Source organism: Loxodonta africana, chromosome 1 (assembly GCF_030014295.1).
Source record: "Loxodonta africana isolate mLoxAfr1 chromosome 1, mLoxAfr1.hap2, whole genome shotgun sequence".
NCBI lineage: Eukaryota > Metazoa > Chordata > Mammalia > Proboscidea > Elephantidae > Loxodonta > Loxodonta africana.
In genome coordinates this window covers 161,817,214-161,840,009 of record NC_087342.1, presented here as the reverse complement: position 1 = coordinate 161,840,009, position 22,796 = coordinate 161,817,214, and the positions used below count along the sequence as shown (strand labels likewise).

At 38.0% G+C, this 22,796-nt stretch overlaps 1 protein-coding gene across 3 annotated transcripts in view; it reads left to right on the top strand.

Moving 5' to 3' along the window:
• The window catches only part of FBXL4 (F-box and leucine rich repeat protein 4), a 103,603-nt gene that overhangs the window by 64,002 nt on the left and 16,805 nt on the right, over positions 1–22,796 (top strand). For all 3 annotated transcript variants that reach the window (XM_010602494.3, XM_003404330.4, XM_023543641.2), the window contains exons 7-8: positions 8,546–8,617; positions 15,343–15,655. In XM_010602494.3, coding sequence (XP_010600796.2) covers positions 8,546–8,617; positions 15,343–15,655 — 385 coding nt within the window. The remainder of the gene's footprint in view (positions 1–8,545; positions 8,618–15,342; positions 15,656–22,796) is intronic.

The following is a 22,796-nucleotide window of genomic DNA, read 5'->3' as shown; positions in this document are numbered from 1 at the left end:
GAAGCCATAGTCTTTTTATAACCTAATATCAGAAGTGACGGAAACCCTGGAGGCATAGTGGTTAAGTGCTACGGCTGCTAACGAAGAGGTTGGCAGTTCAAATCTGCCAGGTGCTCCTAGGAAACTCTATGGTGCAGTTCTACTCTGTCCTATGGGGTCACTATAAGTCAGAATCGACTCGATGGCAGTGGTTTTTTTTGGTTTATCAGAAGTGACATACTATAATTTCTATTGGTTAGAAGCAAGTTGCTAACTCTAGCCCATACTCCTGGGAAAGGGAGTTAAATACACCTCTGGAATGAAGGAGTATAAGAGAATTTCTGTACATGTTTTTTAAACCCCCACAGGAAATGTGGTGCTCCAGCATTGGCCCTTGGGCGGCTCCAACATGCATTTAATGGGAGTTCCAAAAAAATAAATAATAAAAGGAATGATAGAGAAGCAATATATAAAGAGATAATTATTAAGAATTTTCCAGAATTGAAGAAAGACATGAGTCTTCAAATCAAATGCACACTTAGGATATCAGGCAGAATAAATAGAAAATAAATCTTCGTCTAGAGACAGAGTGATTAAATTGTAGAACATCAAAGGTAAAGAGCCATAAGATAACATAGAAAAGACATTACAGAAGAAGACAATTAGTAGACTTCTTATGTAAACAATAGAAGCTAGTAGGCAGTAGAGTAGTAACTTCAAAGTGTTAAAAGCAAAAACTGTCATTCAAAAATTTTGTGCCTGGCAAAGCTTTCATTCAAGATTTTGGGTAAATATAGGGACTAAATAAGCTATTTAACTTTCTTTAACTCAGTTTCCTTAGCTATAAATGAAAATAGTGATATTTATTGTCTTAGTTATCTAGTGCTGCTATAACAGAAATGCCACAAGTGAATGGCTGTAACAAAGAGAAATTTATTCTCTCACAGTCTAGTAGGTTACAAGTCCAAATTCAGGGCATCAGCTCCAGAAGAATGCTTTCTCTCTCTATCAACTCTGGAGGAAGGTCCTTGTCATCCATCTTCTCTTGGTCTAGGAACATCTGAGCACAAGAACCTCAGGCCCAAAGGACTCACTCTGCTCCTGGCACTGCTTTCTTGGTGGTATGAGGTCCCCCTCTCTGTATGCTTCCCTTTCCTTTTTATCTCTTGAGAGATAAAAGGTGGTGCAGGCCACACCCCAGGGAAACTCCCTTTACATTGGATGAGGGATGTGACCTGGGTAAAAGTGGTGTTATAATCCCACCCTAATCCTCTTTAATGTAAAATTACAATCACAAAATGGAGGACAACCACAGAACACTGGGAATGATGGCCTATCCAAGTGGACACGTATTTTGGGGGGACACAATTCAATCCATGACATTTACCTTATAGATTATCTCTTCTGTTCACAGATACATCCAAATTATCTAGACTAATACCTGACACATAGTAGGAATTCAATAAATATTCACTGAATGAATAAATGAGTGAATAAGTTGTTGTGAAGATTAAACAAGTTAATATAAAAAGAACTTACAAAAGTGCTGACATATTGAGTACTAGATGCTTGTTGTTAAAATTTTACCACCCAGAGACATGCACTAAACTATTAAAGAATATTTTTCAATGAGAAGAAAATTTCAGTAAGGTGTCAGATCTAAGAAACAGACATAGAATTTGATAAAATGCCAGTAAAGTAACTAACAATCATGGGAAAAAAAGGAAGGCAAACTAATCGCTTTGTATTTTTTTAAAAAGGTAAAACTAAAATTTTTATGATGATCCTAAAGTTTATATGAAAGCACAGATGACCAAGAACACGAAGATAATTTTGAAGAAAAAAAAAAAAGAGGTATTTGCCTTACCAGATATGAAGACTTACTGCAAACTGTTGTAATCAAGACCAAAGTATTGGTGCAGGAAATGGCAAATAGACCAGTGAAAAAAAGATCCAAAAATATACTCAAACATATATGGAAGTTTAATAAATGGCAGAATGCATCACAGGTCAGTGAATAAGGGGTATCTTCAGTTAGCTGAACTGGACAGGTTGTTATCCCTATGGGAAAAATCAAATTTTATACCCTACCACGTGATAAATCTATTCTAGTTGGGTTAAAAACCTAAGTGCGAAAAGAAAAACTTTTAAATGTCATTAAAAAAAAAAATTAGAATACTATTACTTGGGTAAGGAAGGACTTTTAAGAAAAGGTAACAGTGTACAAACATGAAGGAAAAATGAACAATGTGACTATATTAAAATTTAAAGGCATCCTGGAAGATCCTGTAAACAAAGTGAAAAGACAAGTCTCAAATCGAAAGAAGATATTTGTAATAGGTATAACTGAAAAAAATTAATGTCCAGCGTAAAGAATTTCTATAAATCAAGAAAGAAGACACAAATAACCCAATGAAAAAATCAGCAAAGGATATGATCAAGCAATTCACAAAGCAGGAAATATGATTGGCCAATCAACATATGAAGAAATCTTTAATCTTACTAGTAATCAGACTAATGCAAATTGTACCATTCCATATCCGTCAGGTAGGCGGATGTTAAAAAGGCTCAATAGACTATACCTCAGCAAAGATGTGGGGATGCAAACACTCTTATACTGCTGATGGGAGAATAAATTGATAGCACCACTCAGGAGAGCTGTCGTACAAATCTAATAAAGTTGAAGATGGGTGTATACAAACACCTGGAAATGCTTCCTCTGGTATGTGTACTAGGGGAATACTTCTATAAATGCATAGGGACACGTGCGTAAGAATGTTTATTCCAGTACCGTTGGTAATGATGAAAATTGTGAACAACCCAAATATCCATCAAATGAGAACCTTCATTGTAGTATGTTTATTCAATGGAATATTATGTTACTGTTGTTGTTGTTAGGTGACATCAAGTCAGTTCTGACTCATAGTGACCCTATGCACAACAGAACGAAACATTGCCCGGTCCTGCGCCATCCTTACAGTCGTTCTTATGCTTGAGCTCATTGTAGCAGCCACTGTGTCAATCCACCCAGTTGAGGGTCTTCCTCTTTTCCACTGACCCTGTACTCTGCCAAGCACGATGTCCTTCTCCAGGGACTGATCCCTCCTGGCAACATGTCCAAAGTAGGTAAGACGCAGTCTCTCCATCCTTGCTTCTAAGGAGCGTTCTGGCTGCACTTCTTCCAAGACAAATTTGTTCATTCTTTTGGCAGTCTGGGGTGTATTCAATATTCTTTGCCAACACCACAATTCAAAGGTGTCAACTCTTCTTTGGTCTTCCTTATTCATTGTCCAGCTTTCACATGCATATGATGCGATTGAAAATACCATAGCTTGGGTCAGGCGCTCCTTAGTCTTCCGGGTGACATCTTTGCTCTTCGGCACTTTGAAGAGGTCCTTTGCAGCACATTTGCCCAATGTAATGCGTCTTTTGATTTCTTGACTGCTGCTTCCATGGCTGTTGATTGTGGATCCAAATAAAATGAAATCCTTGACAACTTCAATCTTTTCTCCGTTCATCGTGATGTTGCTCACTGGTCCAGTTGTGAGGATTTTTGTTTACGTTGAGGTGTAATCCGTACTGAAGGCTGTGGTCGTTGATCTTCATTAATAAGTGCTTCAATTCATCTTCACTTTCAGCAAGCAAGGTTGTGTCATCTGCATAACACAGGTTTTAAAGAGTCTTCCGTCAATCCTGATGCCCCGTTCTTCTTCATATGGTCCAGCTTCTCAGATTATTTGTTCAGCATACAGATTAAATAGGTATGGTAGAAGAATACAACCCTGACGCACACCTTTTCCGACTTTAAACCAATCAGTATCCCCTTGTTCTGTCCAAACAACTGCCTCTTCATCTACATACAGGTTCCTCATGAGCACAATTAAGTGTTCTGGAATTCCCATTCTTCTCAGTGTTATCCATAGTTTTTAGGAACCACACAGTCAAATGTCTTTGCATAGTCAATAAACACAGGTAAACATCCTTCTGGTATTCTCTGCTTTCAGCCAGGATCCATCTGACATCAGCAATGATATCCCTGGTTCCACGTCTTCTTCTGAAACCAGCCTGAATTTCTGGCAGCTCCCTGTCGATATACTGCTGCAGCCATTTTTGAATGATCTTCAGCAAAATTTTGCTTGCATGTGATATTAATGATATTGTTCTATAATTTCCACATTTGGTTGGATCACCGTTCTTGGGAATAGGCATAAATATGGATCTCTTCCAGTCAGTTGGCCAGGAAGCCGTCTTCCATATTTCTTGGCATAGACGAGTGAGCACCTCCAGCGCTGCATCTGTTTATTGAAAGATCTCAACTGATATTCCATCAATTCCCGGAGCCTCGTTTTTCACCAATGCCTTCATAGCAGCTTGGACTTCTTCAGTACCATCGGTTCCTGATCATATGCCACCTCTTGAAATGGTTGAATATCGACTAATTCTTTTTGGTATAATGACTCTGTGTATTCCTTCCATCTTCTTTTTTTTTTATTATTAACTTTTATTGAGCTTCAAGTGAACGTTTACAAATCAAGTCAGTCTGTCACATATAAGTTTATATACATCTTACTCCTTACTCCCACTTGCTCTCCCCCTAATGAGTCAGCCCTTCCAGTATCTCCTTTCGTGACAATTTTGCCAGCTTCCAACTCTCTCTATCCTCCCATCCCCCCTCCAGACAGGAGATGCCAACACAGTCTCAAGTGCCCACCTGCTATAATTAGCTCACTCTTCTTCAGCATCTCTCTCTTATCCACTGTCCAGTCCCTTTCATGTCTGATGAGTTGTCTTCGGGGATGGTTCCTGTCCTGTGCCAACAGAAGGTTTGGAGACCGTGCCCGCCGGGATTCCTCTATTCACAGTCAGCCCATTAAGTATGGTCTTTTTATGAGAATTTGGGGTCTGCATCCCACTGATCTCCATCTTCTTTTGATGCTTCCTGCATCGTCTAATATTTTCCCCATGGAATCCTTCACTATTGCAACTCGAGGCTTGAATTTTTTCTTCAGTTCTTTCAGCTTGAGAAATGCCGAGCGTGTTGTTCCCTTTTGGTTTTCCATCTCCAGCTCTATGCACATGTCATTATAATACTTTACTTTGTCTTCTCGAGACGGCCTTTGAAATCTTCTGTTCAGTTCTTTTACTTCATCAATTCATCCTTTTGCTTTAGCTGTTTCACGTTTGAGAGCAGGTTTCAGAGTCTCCTCTGACATCCATCTTGGTCTTTTCTTTCTTTCCTGTCTTTTCAGTGACCTCTTGCTTTCTTCATGGATGATGTCCTTGATGTCATTCCACAACTCGTCTGGTCTGCGGTCACTAGTGTTCAATGCGTCAAATCTATTCTTCAGATAGTCTCTAAATTCAGGTGGGATATACTCAAGTTCATATTTTGGCTCTTGTGGACTTGCTCTGATTTTCTTCAGTTTCAGCTTGAACTTGCATGTGAACAATTGATGATCTGTTCCACAGTCGGCCCCTGGCCTTGTTCTGACTGATGATATTGAGCTTTTCCATTGTTTCTTCCCACAGATGTAGTCAGTTTGATTTCTGTGTGTTCCATCTGGCGAGGTCCACGTGTATAGTTGCCGTTTATGTTGGTGAAAGAAGGTATTTGCAATGAAGAAGTCGTTGGTCTTGCAAAATTCTATCATTCGATCTCCGGCATTGTTTCTATCTCCAAGGCCATATTTTCCAACTACTGATCCTTCTTCTTTGTCTCCAACTTTTGCGTTCCAATCACCAGTAATTATCAATGCATCTTGATTGCATGTTCGATCAATTTCAGACTGTAGCAGCTGATTAAAATCTTCTATTTCTTTATCTATGGGCCCAGTGGTTGGTGGGTAAATTTGAATAATAGTCATATTAACTGGTCTTCCTTGTAGGCATATGGATATTATCATATCACCGACAGCGTTGTACTTCAGGATAGATTTTGAAACGTTCTTTTTGACGATGAATGCAACACCATTCCTCTTCGAGTTGTCGTTCCCAGCATAGTAGACTATATGATTGTCCAATTCAAAATGGCCAATACCAGTCCATTTCAGCTCACTAATGCCTAGGGTATCAATGTTTATGTGTTCCATTTCATTTTTGATGATTGCCAATTTTCCCAGACTCATACTTTGTACGTTACAGGTTCTGATTATTAATGGATGTTTGCAGCTCTTTCTTCTTATTTTGAGTCGTACCACATCAGCAAATGAAGGTCCCGGAAGCTTTACTCCATCCACGTCATTAAGGTCGACTCTACTTTGAGGAGGCAGCTCTTCCCCAGTCATCTTCTGAGTGCCTTCCAACCTGGAGGGCTCATCTTCCAGCACTATATGAGACAATGTTCTGCTGCTATTCATAAAGTTTTCACTGGCTAATGCTTTTCAGAAGTAGACTGCAGGGTCCTTCTTCCTAGTCTGTCTTAGTCTGGAAGCTCAGCTGAAACCTGTCCTTCATGGGTGACCCTGCTTGAATCTGAATATCGGTGGCATAGCTTCCAGCGTCACAGCAACACACAAGCCCCCACAGTATGACAAACTGACAGACGTATGGGGGATGGAATTTTATGCAACAGTTAAAATCAATGAACTAGAGCTATGTGTATCAACATGGGTAAATCCCTGACAAACAGTGTTGAGGGAGATACAGAAGTAAATGTACACTATAGTGCCATTAATGCAAAGACCATGCAAAACAGTATTTTATATTATTGATGGATGCACAGTGTGTAGTGAACTTACATTATTTTCAAGTGTGTTTTTAAACACCAAGTAGTGATGATGGTTACTTTTGAGGAAGTATATAAATGGATGGAGGGATCAAATAGAGAGGGATAAGCAAAGAAGGCAAAATGTTAGGATTTGATAAAGCTGAGTGGTGAGTAAATGGGTATTCATTTTTTGGACTGCATAAAACCAAACCAAATCCATTGTCAAGTCGATTTCAACTCATAGCTGTAGGACAGAGTAGAACTGCCCCAGAGGGTTTCCAAGGAGCAGCTGATGGATTCAAACTGCCAACCTTTTGGTTAACAGCCGGGTTCTTAACCACAGCACCACCAGGGCTCCAACGCTTGTCTGTATATTTGATAAGCTTCCTAGTAAATAATTTAAAAATAAATTGTCAAACAAATGTCATGACAGTTACACATACATATGTGTATGTATATATGTATGTGTGTTTTTATTAAAGTTTCCTTCCCATAAGAATATGTGGGATCTGCTCTAAAAATCCTCTCTGATGTACTCTGAATCTTGCTCATGGGAAAATCTTACAAAACAACCTTATTGGTATTTTAATAAAAACCAACCTAATGTCATTTACCCACATACTACTAAGTTAACTTATTTTCATATACCCCTTCTGTTGTTAACATTCTGAGAACTAAATAGGATTGTCTCATAAATGTTATGTTCTGTTGAAACTTAAGCCTAAAATCGGTATACAGTTTTTTTTAACGGTGAAAAAATAAAATAGACTTAAGTCTAGTATCCCCCTAGGACATATTATAGCTGTTGTTATTTTTTCCTTTAAGTAAGCTTATTATACCTGAAATACTTTATTGCTTAATTTTCTCAGTGAGAATCTTATCTGGGGCCTGACCAAATGTTGTAATTGGCAGATTCTTAACCTCCCCTCCAAATGATATGTCTTAGTTTCTGAACCCTTAGAACAGGTTAAATAGAGTTGTATAATATTAACTTTGCTAGGTGTGATGTAGTTCAGATGTTTAGACCAAAACTTTGGCCCATAAGTTTTAGTTTATAAAAGAAAACTAGTGTTCTGCATTGTTTTGTTTTTACAGCTTTTCATAGCAGGCATATCATCAAATGAAACTTTGACCACTTAAAGATATTTTAGGAGTCATGATTATGTAGCCATCCAGCATATCTCTGGGTTTCTTTAGTGGTGAGACCGTTTTCATTGCATAGGATAGATGGGCTTAAATGGCAGGAACATGACTAGAAAGTACATGTTATATATGTTTAAGTCAGCATGTTGCTAGTGACAGGTGCTCAATGGTCATTGGTATCCTTGTCAGCAGAGAATCATTTGACATTAAAGTCACCAGCTCAATCCTGATTTGGGGTGACTGTATTGGCAGTTCCATCGGGGTGCAGCTGAACAGTGAATGTCAGAGCTGCCTCTGTTCTTCAAGAGTGTCACCAGCCCTCCTCTGTGGTTGTTTTTTTTTTTTTTTTTGGTGGGGTAGGGTGGAGAACTGGTTTACCCTAGCTTTTTGTTCAGTCTTAACCATACTTTCAAATTGCTTACCTTTGGGAACTGAACCAGGAGTTCATACGGAATATAAGCTCTCTTTAGGCCATGCAAAACCATATACAAAATGATGACTTAAGTGAAGACTAGTAATGATTACCTTGACTCCAAGCCAATCAATGGTTAGAGCACCTAGGGACTCATTAAATGGCATTTGTGGTATCTGTAACCTCGGTTTTGAGCTTTTTTTCAAGAAAAGCAGTGACAGCCTTTAAAGTCTAATTGACCTCTTCTCTTTGTCTCACTTTCTTTCCCTTTCTGTATTTGACTCTGATGTGGTCCCTGATGGCAGCAAACAGCACTGCTCAGCATTTTGAACTTCTGTTCAGAGCTTCAGCACCTCAGTTTGGGTAGTTGTGTAATGGTAAGTATTTAAAAATTCTCTGTACTCTTTCTCTTGTTCACCTGTGTAAATTTTATGTTCCCTTCGCTGGCCTGCCCTATTCTACCCCAGCCTATCTTGCAATTTTTCAGATTTAAAGTTAACTACTTTGTACTCCACTTTCAGACATTTTTTGTACATTAGAGAGTATGTCTTTGATATTATCTCTGAGAACAGGGAAAGTATAGCGTGGTCGACAGGAGTTGCATTTTGCCTCAAGCCAGATGTTACCTCATACAAACGACTTACCTCTCTTGATTTCTTTACGAAATAAGATACCAGTCACGCACACAGATGCTAGTAGTTTAGTAAGTTTTTCATAAAGCTAAATTTAGTTTTTAAATTTCTGAAATTTTTTTCCCTGGAAATGTTGCTGATAGTAATTTGTTTTTGTGGTTGCTTTATTAACCTTACTGGGAAAAATAGAAAGATGACCACTCTATGTTGGAACTAAATTTTTTTTTTTTTTCTTTTTTAATTTTAGTTGTCTGTGAAACCTAAATGCTGAGGGACTGTTAGACTAGATGATCTCTTAAAGTCCCTTCTAGATTTAAAATTATAATTTTATGTGCCTCTGAGTTAATGAGAAGACTTAAATTTTTTCATCTAAATTACATGACTTTTAAACGGATACTTCAAGGGCCAATAGAATTCTTGGAGTGTTTGGGTATTGCATGCACTCACCAGAAGTGTATCTGCCTGTATAACTGACTGGAAATCCATTCCTCTTTACTTCCCTACCACCAAAAGCAGACTCAGGAAATCTTCAGACCATTCCACATTTACAGCCACATAGTAAAAAAAAAATAAAAATAACCTGTATAACTGACTGGAAATCCATTCCTCTTTACTTCCCTACCACCAAAAGCAGACTCAGGAAATCTTCAGACCATTCCACATTTACAGCCACATAGAGGACCTAAATAAGCAGGATGTTTGCAAGATTCCAGAGCAATTCTCCTGGTGTCCTAAGCTTGAAATCAACAGGCAGGGTCCCTGACCTAGAACAGATTGCATTTGAACATCTTTTGGGGCTCACCAGTGGGTTCAGAGCTGCCCCATGATTTGCCAGTATAAGAGTATAATGGTATATTTGTCTGCATGTCCCCGTGGTCTTTAATTCCGATGGTTGGGCCTGCTTAAACCCCAAGTATGGGCTCAGGCCCGTCCTGGACTCTGGAAACAATCTTGGGAGCCACTGACTCAGCATTCCAAAACCAAACCAAACCCAGTGCCGTCAAGTCGATTCCGACTCATAGCGACCCTACAGGACAGAGTAGAACTGCCCCATAGAGTTTCCAAGGAGCGCCTGACGGATTCGAACTGCCAGCCCTTTGGTTTGCAGCCATAGCACTTAACCACTACGCCACCAGGGTTTCCGACTCAGCATAAACCAAAAAACCCCAAACCCGTTGCCATGAAGGGAGATTCTGACTCATAGCAGCCCTATAGGACAGTAGAACTGCCCCATATGGTTTCCAAGGAGCAGCTGGTGGATTTGAACTGCAGACCTTTTGGTTCCAGCCAAGCTCTTAACAGCTAGGCCACCAGGGCTCCTAGGTCTCCTTACTACTGGTCAAATTCTTACCTTGGTAAACCATTTTACAGGTTTATGTGGGTCCCTTTGGTGGTTTTTCTGTGTAGATTCTATTGTGTGTTGATTGCAGATTTTGTGACAATAAACCAACCACTTTACTGTCACTTGGATCTTTGCTTATTGCTAGTCTGCCCACTTTAGATGGTAAGGGCTCTGTTCAGACTTGGTATAAACTAAGCCCATTGCCATCGAGTCGATTCCAACTCATAGCGATCCTATAGGACAAGGTATAGCTGCCCTATCCAGTTTCCAAGGAGTGCCTGACAGATTTGAACTGCTGACCTTTTGGTTGGCAGCCATAGCTCTTAACCACTACGCCACCAGGGTTTCCAGACTTGGGCTAGTGGTACCTTAATCCGTCCGTTATTTACCTCTCTTAAATCTGGAGCAACATTCCCTAGAAAAGCAGACCTCTGACCATGGAAACTTTATAGTTGGAATTGTATGTATTTTTATAGGTGGAAGCCTATGTATTTTAACTTTACATCTGTATTTTCCAAAGCTGACTCATGGAATATTAGACCTTTGGGATATTCCATTTTTAAAAGATGCTTATGTGGAAGGGTAGGGGTGAGTGGGGGAGATTCCTAATCAAAATTAGAAAATGATGCTACTATATCCTACTCTTGGAGTTTCAGAATGGTATGTCCTACAACAAAGAAAATTGTTTACCTTTGCTTCAACTAGTGTTTTTCAGCCTTCCCTGACTACTGAGCCCATTTTTCCATAGCGCATCTATTAAGTGCCGCTTTAGATAAATTTGCTATTTTTAAATTGAAGTATGTAGTTACTCTTTTTTTTTTTTTTTTAGTTACTCGTAAGATTGTTACTACTGATATTTATTTCCCAAGAAATGAAGTTTTAAGGAATGAACAATGAAGTTCAAAACTACTGCTAACATTGCTGTTACCATTACTGAAGTCATGATCGGGACAGCACTGTGTACTTGTCATAGAAATACTGGTCACAGTAGGTCCAGTGTTCACCAGGACAGTGAGACAGCTCTTGGTTGATAGTTTAATACCACGTTTACCTCTCAGCTTCTTTTCTGTTAATTGAGTAAAAGGCAGATGACTCACTTGATATTTTATTTTTGAATCAAAATAATAACAATTTTCAGATTTGTGATTTTTATGAAACTTGTCTGCATAGAGTGCTGTGTTTATGCACAATGATTATGACCTATCACATGTCTTCTCTATCATCATTCTCTAAATGGCATATTTTTTCAGTATTGAATGCAATGTTGATACTGAATTAGTTGTGCCACTTTTTTTTCTGAAACTAATCTCTGTGCCACGAGTGCCAGTTTGACAGATTTGCAGTGACAAGAACTTCTGAAGACAACTATCCCATCAGTAACAAAGCTAGGTATTCTAGTCAGAGCCATAAAGATTTTTGCTATGACTCTTTGGAAACTTCCATTTTTTCTTAGATTGGAAAGAGAATTTTTAAAAAATTTCTTTTTTGAGTAGTTGATCATCTCTTTGGTTTCAAGTTTTAGTATCCACAGTAATAGAAAGTAGTGAAAAAATAGATAATAAAATCCCAAAGTAAGTAGAATCTTGCTTTAACCATTCATTCCAGCCTTCTCATCCACCAAATCTTTTAGCAAATTCACCAGCAAGTATATTGGCTAGAATTAGGTTCAACTGCCATTGATCAAAAAACCCCACATGACTAGGAAGTTTATTTATCTTTCATATAAATGAAGCATTGAAGGTGAGTGATTCAAGTTGAAAAGGTGGATCTACTCCTGAGACTCTTCAGAGACTCAGATTTCTAGCTTGTTCCACAATCATTGTTATTGTTGTTAAGTTTATTCTCACTTGTGGTGGCCCTATGTGTGCAGAGTAAAACTGCTCCTTAGGATTTTCAAGACATTTCAGAAGCAGATCTCCAGGCCTGTCTTCTGAGGCATCTCTGGATGGGTTCAAACAGCTAAACTTTTGGCTAGTAGTTGAGTGCTTAACTGTTTACAGCACCCAGGGACTCTTACCACCATCCCTAAGATCACAATATGACCTAATGGCTCAAAATAGAGCTCCAGCAAAGCGAGCAGTGGAGTATAAGGAAAGGACACTTAGGGACATTTTCTAGAAGTTGCATATCTTTTGAAGCTTACATCCTGTCATCCAGAACGTAGTCGTATGACATAGTTTGTAGCAAGGAAAGCTAGGAAATACAGTTTTTATCCTGGGTAGCCACTATGTGCTTATGTAAAAACCAGAATAAAAGTTGTTGTTAGGTGCTGTCTAGTCAATTTTCGACTCATAGTAACCCCATGTGATGGAGCAGAACTGCCCCATAGGATTTTCTAGACTAATCTTTATGGTAGCAGATCACCCGGCCTTTCTCCTGCAGAGCTGCTGGGGGGGTTCAAACACCAGCCTTTGGGTTAGTGGTTAGTAGCTGAGCGCTTAACCGTTGCGCCACCCTTAAGTCACGTTAATAAATTGAGCTTTGTATTTCTTTTCTGCCTAAGTAGTCCCAGGAAGAGAGGAAAAGCAATGAAGTAGCCTGTTGGTAGGCTAAGAGAAAGAGAAATAACGAACATGCACAATATCCTAACTTAGTAATCAGCCCGTAAGTCTGTGCTGCCCAGTATGATACCTACTGCTAGGCCACATGTGGCTGTTGAGCACTTGAAACGTGGCTAGTCCAAATTGAAATATGAGGTAAGTGTAAAATATACACCAGGTATTGAAGGCTTAGTACCAAAAAATGTAAAATGTGTCAATATTTTAATATTAATTATGTTTGAAATGATGGTTATAGGTGTGTTGGATTAAATAAAATATATTATTAAACTTAATTTTATCTATATCTTTTTACTTTTTAATATGACAGAAAATTTTAAATTACATACGTAATTTGCATTTCTGTTGGATACTGCTCCTCAAAGTAATTTAAAGTTGGCTAAATTACAGAACTGTAAAACCTAGCTTACATCTTCTTAGATTTCCTACTAATTGTGTGATCCTGGTCAAGTCACCCAATTTCTTGGCGACAGTTCCTCTGTGACATATGTCATGTTTTTTTGTAATTAGTGATAATGAATGAGAAAATAAATGTGAAAAGTATCTAATCTCTGAGGGAAAGAAGAGTTCTGTGTAATTACTCTGTGTAATTCAGAAGGGGATTTTAATTAGTAAGGGGAGGGGGAATGTGTTGCCTTCAATCCAGTAAAAACTATTTGGTTTGATTCTTATTTACCCAGTCCTGAATTTCTTTGTGCCTGGTGTGTTTAATAATGCTGTGAACATTTCACAGCAAAAACTCTTGAAGGAATTTCTCACTGAATATTATCCTGACAGAGAATTAGTCCCTATGCCCCTGAGATTTCCCTGATAGAAATTCAACACAATCAGAATCATGGGTTACAGAAAGTTTTTTAATTGCTTCTTTCTAAAGAAGCTAATTGTCCAAACTAGCTATCAAAGCTACAGTTTTATGTTGTTTGGGTGTACTCACTTAAGGAGACAGTTATATCCCAAGCCTGTTTCTCCTACTCTTCTCTATGATATCACCATACATACACACAGTTGCTGAAGACCAAAAACTTAGAAAATGTTGATTCCACTCTTTCCATCTTTGCTTCTGACACCAATTTATATCCCCAAATCTGTCTATATCTAAGCCCTCATCACTTCTCCTTTCAACTATTGCAGACCTGGGCTTCTTCCTCCATTCTTAGCCACCATAGTCCACTCTTCAGACAGCGACCAGAGGGGTTTTTATTTTAACGTAAATCATATTATGTCACTCATCTGCTTAAAACCCTCCACTGACTTCCTGTGGTACTTAAAAATAAAAATCCAAACTCCTTCCATGGCATAAATGCCCTGGCCCCTGCATAACTATGCCCGCCTCGTAACCTGTTTTACTCCTTCACTGCCTTTGGGTCATACCGATCTTTTTTCTTTTCCTTGAATGCGCAAAGCTCAGTCTTGCCTTTGCACTTGCTCTTCTGCCTCCAGGTCTTCTCATGGCTGGCTCTGTCTTTTCATTCAGCTTTTAGGTTAAAGGTTATCTCTTTAGGGAAGCCTTCTCTGGAGATCTAACAACCACCACCACAACTCCTGAAACTATTTGCTCTCACCCCACTCTGTTTTATTGTTTTCTCACCACTTAACACTCTCTGGACTAATTTTGCTTATTTAGTTGTTTACATGTCTTTCCCCAGAATATGTGAATGAGGTTGTCTTTGTTTTTTTTTTTTTTTTTTTTGGTTCATTGCTTTTCCCAGCATCTGGGCAGGTATAGCACATAGTAGGTGCATAAATAAATATTTGTTGAACAAATGAATTAACAAATGAAGAAGAGAAAGGAGATAATCAATGGAAAGGTTTGCTGTTTTCTTTTCCCTTGACTTCAGATAATAATTTTGGTACCTGCTTATAACAAGATCAAATGAACTTCTTAGAAGTAACCTGTTTAAAGAAACAGTATTAAAACATGTAAAGCCCAAGGACTGAAATGTTTAATCCTTGATTATTAGACCTTTATTCAATGAGCATGAAATAAATTATTGAGCCCCACTAATAACTGGCAATGATTAATATATTGTAATCTAAATGTTTAATTATTGTATATTTAGTCTGCAAATGCCTCGTTTAACCTAAAACTGGTATCCTTATTAACACTACCAGCATTCCCACATAGTGTTTGAGAGCCTAACAAAATGCACATCTTTGTCGGGGAGATTTTGTGTACCTACCAAAGCTTATTAATCACGTATAAAGTAGAAGAAACTGGGCCCCGTCAATGAGCAGCAGCAAGGTCAAAGTGATAGGCATAAAAGAGCAATGCATAATCCTCAAATTCTTCATGAGAGACTGAGGGTTTCAGACTGCTTTGGGATTTAATTCATTAATGTCCTCTGTCTGGAGTTCTGTTAAATGGATTTTTAAGTAAGTGATTACTCTTGCTGTTTTATGAAACAGTGGCAGATCTGCGAGCATGTGTGGGCCGATCTGTATTAACGAGAATGTGGGTATGTTTACATGGAAGCAAACAATAGGAGATGATTAAGAATGTTCTAACTTGGCATAAACAGTTTGCCTTTCTGAGCATAAAATATAAGCGATTGCAATTGTTTAATTTCCAGATTGAAGACTATGATGTGATAGCTAGCATGATAGGAGCCAAGTGTAAAAAACTCCAGACCCTGGATCTCTGGCGATGTAAGAATATTACTGAGAACGGGATAGCAGAACTGGCTTCTGGGTGTCAGCTTCTGGAGGAGCTAGACCTCGGCTGGTGCCCCACTCTGCAGAGCAGCACCGGGTGCTTCGCCAGACTTGCACGCCAGCTTCCAAACTTGCAGAAACTCTTTCTTACAGCTAACAGGTCTGTGTGTGACACAGACATTGAAGAACTGGCAGGTAATTGTACCAGATTACAGCAACTGGACATACTAGGTAAGGATACGGTATATAAATTAGGTTTAAATCCTGTTTCTTTGATACAAAACGTAATTTAAGACTTTTTGCAAGAAAAGAAAAAAAAAAGCTTCTTGGATACAATAAAAATGTCTTTGTAAGACTGCTTGGTTCAGTAGGAAATGCAAGATAGAGCAATTGATAGTGATTACATATGTACTTAAGTAAAATAGGACTTGAAACACTGCCAGCATCAGTTTTCAGTGCTGAATGCAATATTAGTCAATTGAAAATGCCTGACCTTGTTCACAGCCTTGAGGGCAATAACAAAATTTTATAGTTGAACCTATCAGAAAGCTCTAAATAACTACTTTTTGGTCTAGTGAGAAGAGTGAGAGTTCACATGAGCTGCGTTCTCCATTTTTATGAAGGACAGAAAAGATGAAATTAATCTGTTTGAATACAAGTTAGATAAAAGCTTCTTGATATTAAATTCTTGATTAAGTAATGTGAAATTTCCTTGCCAATAATCCTTGTTTTTAGGACTAGTTCTACCCCAAGGCAGGTCTATTGAACATCTTTTTCCAGTTCTGAGATTTCAGTTCCGTGTCCTTACTGCATTCGTCAGCGAGGAAGCCTGTGAGATGCTGTGACCTTTTATGTTAGCCAAGCTCACAGCACCACCAGTGCCTTTGCCCACACCATTGGTACTCTGTCACCCCGCAGAGCACTTGCTCTGTGTCCTTGAGAATCTGTCAGTACTACCGTGAAGTGGAATAATTAGTCCATAAAGTGCTTCTATATTCTCTCCTGATTTTAAACATTCAGTAAAAAGAAAACCTGAAGACTTTTAACACCTTTGTGGTTTCAGTTAAAATCTCTGCACAGTCCAGGTTTATGACATATTTGTGGATGCTGTTTGTATATAGCTGTTCAATCTACTTTTAGGCAGAAATTCTTGCATAGCCGTTATATGCACACTTTGGGCTAGATACTATTCTGTGTTATAATTTAACCTTCACAGCTCAGGGAGTTGGGTATTATTGTCCTTCCATAGATGAGGGCACTGAGATTCAGAAATACGTTGGAGTCCCAGGAGTTAATAAATGGTAGATAGAGCAAGGGTTAGTTCCCAAGTTTTTTTGCTGCATGGTCAGTTCTTTTTTTTTTTTTTTGATACACCACACCCACTTACCTTGCTTATTTTCCTTCCTACCCATGCTTCCTCCTTGAATTAGCCTAGATCTTTTATAAGATAAATATTGAAAAGTTCAGGGTGAATGAGGAAAGGGCCTCTTCAAATAGATCGCTAATAGCAACAGGCTTCACTTAAAAGGATGGTGCTAAAGTTGGTTAAAATCTATTTTACAGCTACGCCCTCCAAAAAGGAAAAAAAGGCATCATACACTTGGTTACACTAGTTTTGAAGAATAGCCGGTGTCTGAAAGAGATTCTTTAGCACCATAAAGAAGTCAGTAACACTGATCCTAAAACAAGTGCACATTTGCAATGAACAATGGGTTCAGTTGTCAAGTGGCCTAACTTTGAACTAGTAAATGTATGAATTACTTTACAGAGGCATGAAAGAAAAATAGGTAAGAAGTATAATGACTCCTTTTTAAAAAAAAATAATAATTTTATTGTTGAGAATGTATACAACCAAAGCATGCACCAATTCAAGTTTCTACATGTACAATTCAGTGACATTTATTACATTCTTCAAGTTGTGCAACCATTCTCACTCTCCTTTTCTGAGTGTTTCTTCCCCATTAACATAAACTCACTGCCCCTATCTAATCTTTCAAGTTGTTGTCAAATAGATCTTAAAAGAGATAATGCTCAAGGCAGACTTTTTTTTTTTATTAACTTTTATTGAGCTTCAAGAGAACGTTTACAGATCAAGTCAAACTGTCACATATGTTTATATACACCTTACTCCGTACTCCCACTTGCTCTCCCCCTAATGAGTCAGCCCTTTCAGTCTCTCATGACAATTTTGCCAGCTTCCAACTCTCTCTATCCTCCCATCCCACCTCCAGACAGGAGATGCCAACACAGTCTCAAGTGTCCACCTGATACAAATAGCTCACTTTTCATCAGCATCTCTCTCCTACCCACTGTCCAGTCCCTTTCATGTCTGATTCAAGGCAGACATTTTTTACTAGTTAACTATTGTTTGGTTTTAAGAATACTTCAGGGGATATTTATGGTTTAAGGATTAAAAATTGTCTTAGGGCTGTAGTTTCAGGGATTCAGCCAGCCTCCATGGTTCCAGAAAATCTGAATTCCCGCTTTCAGGATGCATCTGTAGAATCTTTGATAAAATAGTCAGTAATGGTCACCGGGCACCATCCAGTTTTTCTTGTCTCATGGCAAAGGAGGCAGTTGTTCATGGAGGCTATTGGTCACACATTCCATTTTCTTCTCCTGTTCCTAACTCTTCTTCTTCCTCTGTTGCTCCAGGTGAATATAGACCAATTATTGTGGCTTGGATGGCCACTTGCAAACTTTTAAGACCCCAGGCACTACGTACCAAACTAGGAGGTGGAACAGAGCATTAAGCACCTTATTAGGCCGGTTAACTGAGATGTCCCATGAAACTGTGACCCTAAACCTTTAAATCCATGAAGTGTTTGGTTGTACATAAGCAGCTGAGGCAGCTACTCTTTTTTTTTTTTTTTTTGTCATTGTTGTAAATATATTTATCACACAACTTTCTTATGGGTGTACAACTTATTGACAGCAATTACATGAACTGGCTGTGCAAGCTTACCCTTAGTCAGTGCAATTTTTCCACCACTGTAAACCAAAACTCAGTATTCCATAAGCAGTAATTCCCCCTTCCCTCCTCCCTTCCACCCCTAGTAACCAGTAATAAACTTTGGTCTCTATATATTTGCCTGTACTTGTCTTTTGATGTAAGTGAGATTATACAACATTTGTCCTTGTGTGATTGGCCTATTTCACTCAGCATAATGTTTTCAAGCTCCATCCTTACTATAGCATGTATCAAGACTTCATTTCTCTTACTGGCTAAGTAGTAGTCTATTATGTGTATGTACCACATTTTGTTTATCCATTCATCTGTTGATGGACATTTAGGTTGTTTCCACCTTTTGGCTGTTGTGAATAGTGCTACAGTGAAGATTGGTGTACAAGTATCTGTTTGAGTCTCTACTTCGAAGTCTTTTGGGTATATATCTAGGAGTGGAATTGCTGGGTCATATGATAGTTCTATTTTTAGTTTTTTGATGAACCACCACACTGTTTTCCACAAGATCTATACCATTTTGTATTTCTACCAGCAATGGATAAGGGTTACAATTTCCCCACATCCTTGCCAACTTTTTTTTTTTTTTTTTAACTTAGCCATCCTAGTGGGAGTGAAATGGTATCTCGTTATGGTTTTGATTTGCATCTCTTTGATGGCTAGTGACATTGAGCATCTTTTCATGTGTTTGGTGGCCATTTGAATATCTTCTTTAGTGAAATGTCTATTCAAGTCCTTTGCCCATTTTATGATTGGGTTAATTTTCTTTTTGTTGTTAAGTTGTCAAAGTTTTACGTAAATTTTGGTTGTTAGATTCTTATTGGATATAAGGTTTCCAAAGATATTTTCCAAGTCTGTAACTTGTCTTTTCACTTTTTTTTGTAAAGTCTTTTGATGAACAAACTTTTTAATTTTTATGAGGTACCATTTATCTATTTTGTCTTTTGCTGTTTGTGCTCTAGTTACTGTATTAGATAATCCATTGTTAAAAGCTAGGCCTGATAGCATTGCCCCTGCATTTACTTCTAAGAATTTTATGGGTTTAGTTTTCACATTTAAGTCCTTAGTCCATTTTGAATTTGTTTTTGTGTATGGTTATGAGGTATGGATCCTGTTTCATTTTCCTGCATGTAGAAATTCAGTCTTCCGAGCACCATTTATTGAAGAAGCCCTTGGCACTCTTATCAAAAATCAGTTGACCATGCATGTGTGGGTTTATTTCTGTACTCTCAATTCTATTCCATTGGTCTGTGTGTTTATTGTTACACCAGCACGAGGCTGTTTTGATAACTATAGCTATATAATATGTTTTAAAATAAGGAAGTATGAGTCCTCTTACTGTGTTCTTCTCTTTCAACATTGCTTTAGCTATTTGGGACCTCTTGCCATTCCATTTAAAGTTGAGGATTGGTTTTTCCATTTCTGTAGAGAAGGCTATTTTAGTTTTATTTGGGGTTGCGTTGAATCTATAGATGGCTTTTGGAAGTGTTGACATCTTAACAATATTAAGTCTTGTTATCCATGAATGTGGAACATCTTTCCATTTATTTAAGTCTTTTTTAATCTCTTAATAACAGTGTTTTATAATTTTCTTTGTATAAGTCTTTCACATCCCTGGTTAGATTTATTCCTCGGTATTTTATTCTCTTAGATGCTATTGTAAATGGAATCATTTCCCTAACTTCCCTTTCAGATTTCTCACTGCTGGTATATAGAAACCCAACTGATTTTTGTTTGTTGACCTTGTACCCTTTGACTTTGCTAAATTCCTCTATTAGCTCTAGAAGTTTTCTTGCAGACTCTTTGCGATTTTCTGTGTATAGGATCATGTCATCTGCAGACAGAGGTAATTTTAATCTCTTTTCCAATCTGGATACCTTTTATTTCTTTTTCCTGTCTTATTGCTCTGGCCAGGACTTCTAATACAATATTGGATAGAAGTGGTGAAAGTGGACGTCCTTGTCTTGATAACGACTTTTTAAAAAATATTTGTAACTTTTATGAGCCTAAGAAGAAGGCAGTGTCATTATCTACTACACCATAACTATGTATAAATGGAAGACAATTATGCAAATATATTGAAACCTCACATTTCAACTATAAAGAACACAGTAAATAATATCAATAGTAATCAGTAATTATTAATAAATAATAATAACAGCAAATTTACTGTGTTATGTACTATTCTCAGCATATATTAACTGATTTAAGTCTCACAACAACTTTACAAGGTAGTTTCCATTTTAGCCACAGATAAGGAAACGGAGGCTCAAACAGGTCAAGAGACTTGTTCAGGTTCTCAGAGCTAATAATGGTGGAATCTAGATTTGAACCAGTTTATGCTTGTAACTGCTATGCTATATTTCTTTCTTTAATATTTTCACTGTTGAGTTTTGGTTTCCTTTCATCCATAAGTGTTAGAATCCTTCTCCTTCCCCCTCCCCTTTTTAAGGATCCTTTTTAAGCCAAGATGATAGTCATTATTTTATTTGTCGTTTTGTGATTAGAACATATGAGTGATGAGTGGCATACCTTTTTCATACTGAAAATACTTATTGATCCTCAGTACAAAGCTAAGTAAGAGACAGTCTCTACCTTCAGAGTTTATAATATGGCAAGAAGGAGTAAAACAAATATATAGATAGCTGTAATGCAAGCCAGAGGCAAGTCCATTTTGATGGGACTCAAAGAAAACGGAGAACCTATATGATTAGAGAAATAAGGAAAAGCTTTATTTAAAGGGTTAACAAATACTTGAAAGAGATCCTTGAAAAGTAAATAGGAAAAGCCAAAAAGCCTTTTGCTATGCAAAAGGAATAGCATGAAACAAAAGCGTAGAGGTTGAAAATACAGAATATCTTTGGAGAATAGGCAATTTAATTTGACTTAGAAAGGCAGTATAATAGAGGCTTTCATGGAGCGTTTTGAACACCAGAGTGAGGAATCTGTACAAAATTAAATAAGGAAGATCTATTATAGGATTTTAATTAGGAAAATGAGTTATATATTCAGAGTCATGTTCCAGGAATATTAATCTGGAAAAAAGTAACAGGTGAATTGGAGAAGGAGGAGATCAAAATCAGAGAGATTAGCTGCAATAATCATGTAATAAGGGTGTAAATCAGGATGATAGTATTGGAAAATAACCATCCACTTCTTCATTCTTTCATTCATTACACATTTATTGAGCATATAGTGTGTCAAGGATTGTTTTAAGCACTAGAGATATAATAGTGAACAGGACACATATGGCCCCTGCCCTGAAGGAGCATGCAGACTCTGAAAACGTAGCTATGTGATAAGTGGATAACAAAACAAAAACACACAGTGCTCTAGAAGCATAGGACAGGGAACCCTGGCCTAGTTAACTTTAAATCTCCTGAATTCCTTCTTTAGCATTCTCTTAAGTTTTGGGGATCTCCTGATTTATCAGGAAACTCAAAATCTAACGAGCAAGACTGCCAAACAGAAAACATGATCACAACCCTAGATGAAAAACACCTAGTTTTTTAGTTGAGGCTCTCTGATCTTCCAAAACCGAAGCCCCCTTGAGATAACGTTGGTTTAAAAAAAACATACATACATACATCATGTGTGTGTATGTGTATAAAAAATGAAGATGCAGGTGTATCTCTCAGATCCCATGAATAAGAGCTGTGGTCAGACCTCAGGAGAGATTGGAAAACCATCAAAAGGCAAGGAAGCTTTCTTTTTTTTTCTTCTACATATTCAAGCACCCCACCCTCTGCTGCTGTACACTCACAAAGACATTTATGTCTGCTTTTCTTCTCATTCTGGCCACTACTGCTTTTCTGGGTATATGTGGCCAAATATAACAGCTGCATCCCAGCCTTATACTTCTTTAATTCAAGGGATCTGTGGATGCTGAAGGCTTCACTGAATCCTGGTCTTAAATTCCGAAGAGAGTGTGGATTGGTTTGTCTGATGTCCAGTCACAGCCAGGATAGCAGTACAGATATAGCTTCTGGAGCCCTTGGTTGAAAGGGAGTAGAAAGGAATTCTCAGGGGGAAAGACATAGATTAACATTTCAGAACTTTTACTGTCCCTGCCAGTTGATATGTATATGTAATACGATTGTGGTTAAAGCAAGGTATGTTTTACAACAGCTGACACTTGAGAATCAAGTAATATTTGGTATTTATTGAGTGCCTGCCATGTATTAGGTGCTTTACATATTTATATAATTTGGTTTCCAACTGCATATTCCATGATCACTTTAAATTTAACATGGTTTGAATAGAACTCAAGGAGCCCTGGTGACACAGTGGTTAAGGAGTAGTCTGCTGGCCAAAAGGTTGGTGGTTCGAACCCACTAGCCACTCCACAAGAGGAAGGTTTGGCAGTCTCCTTCTGTAAAGATTACAGCCTTTCTTTTAAGAACTGTCTAT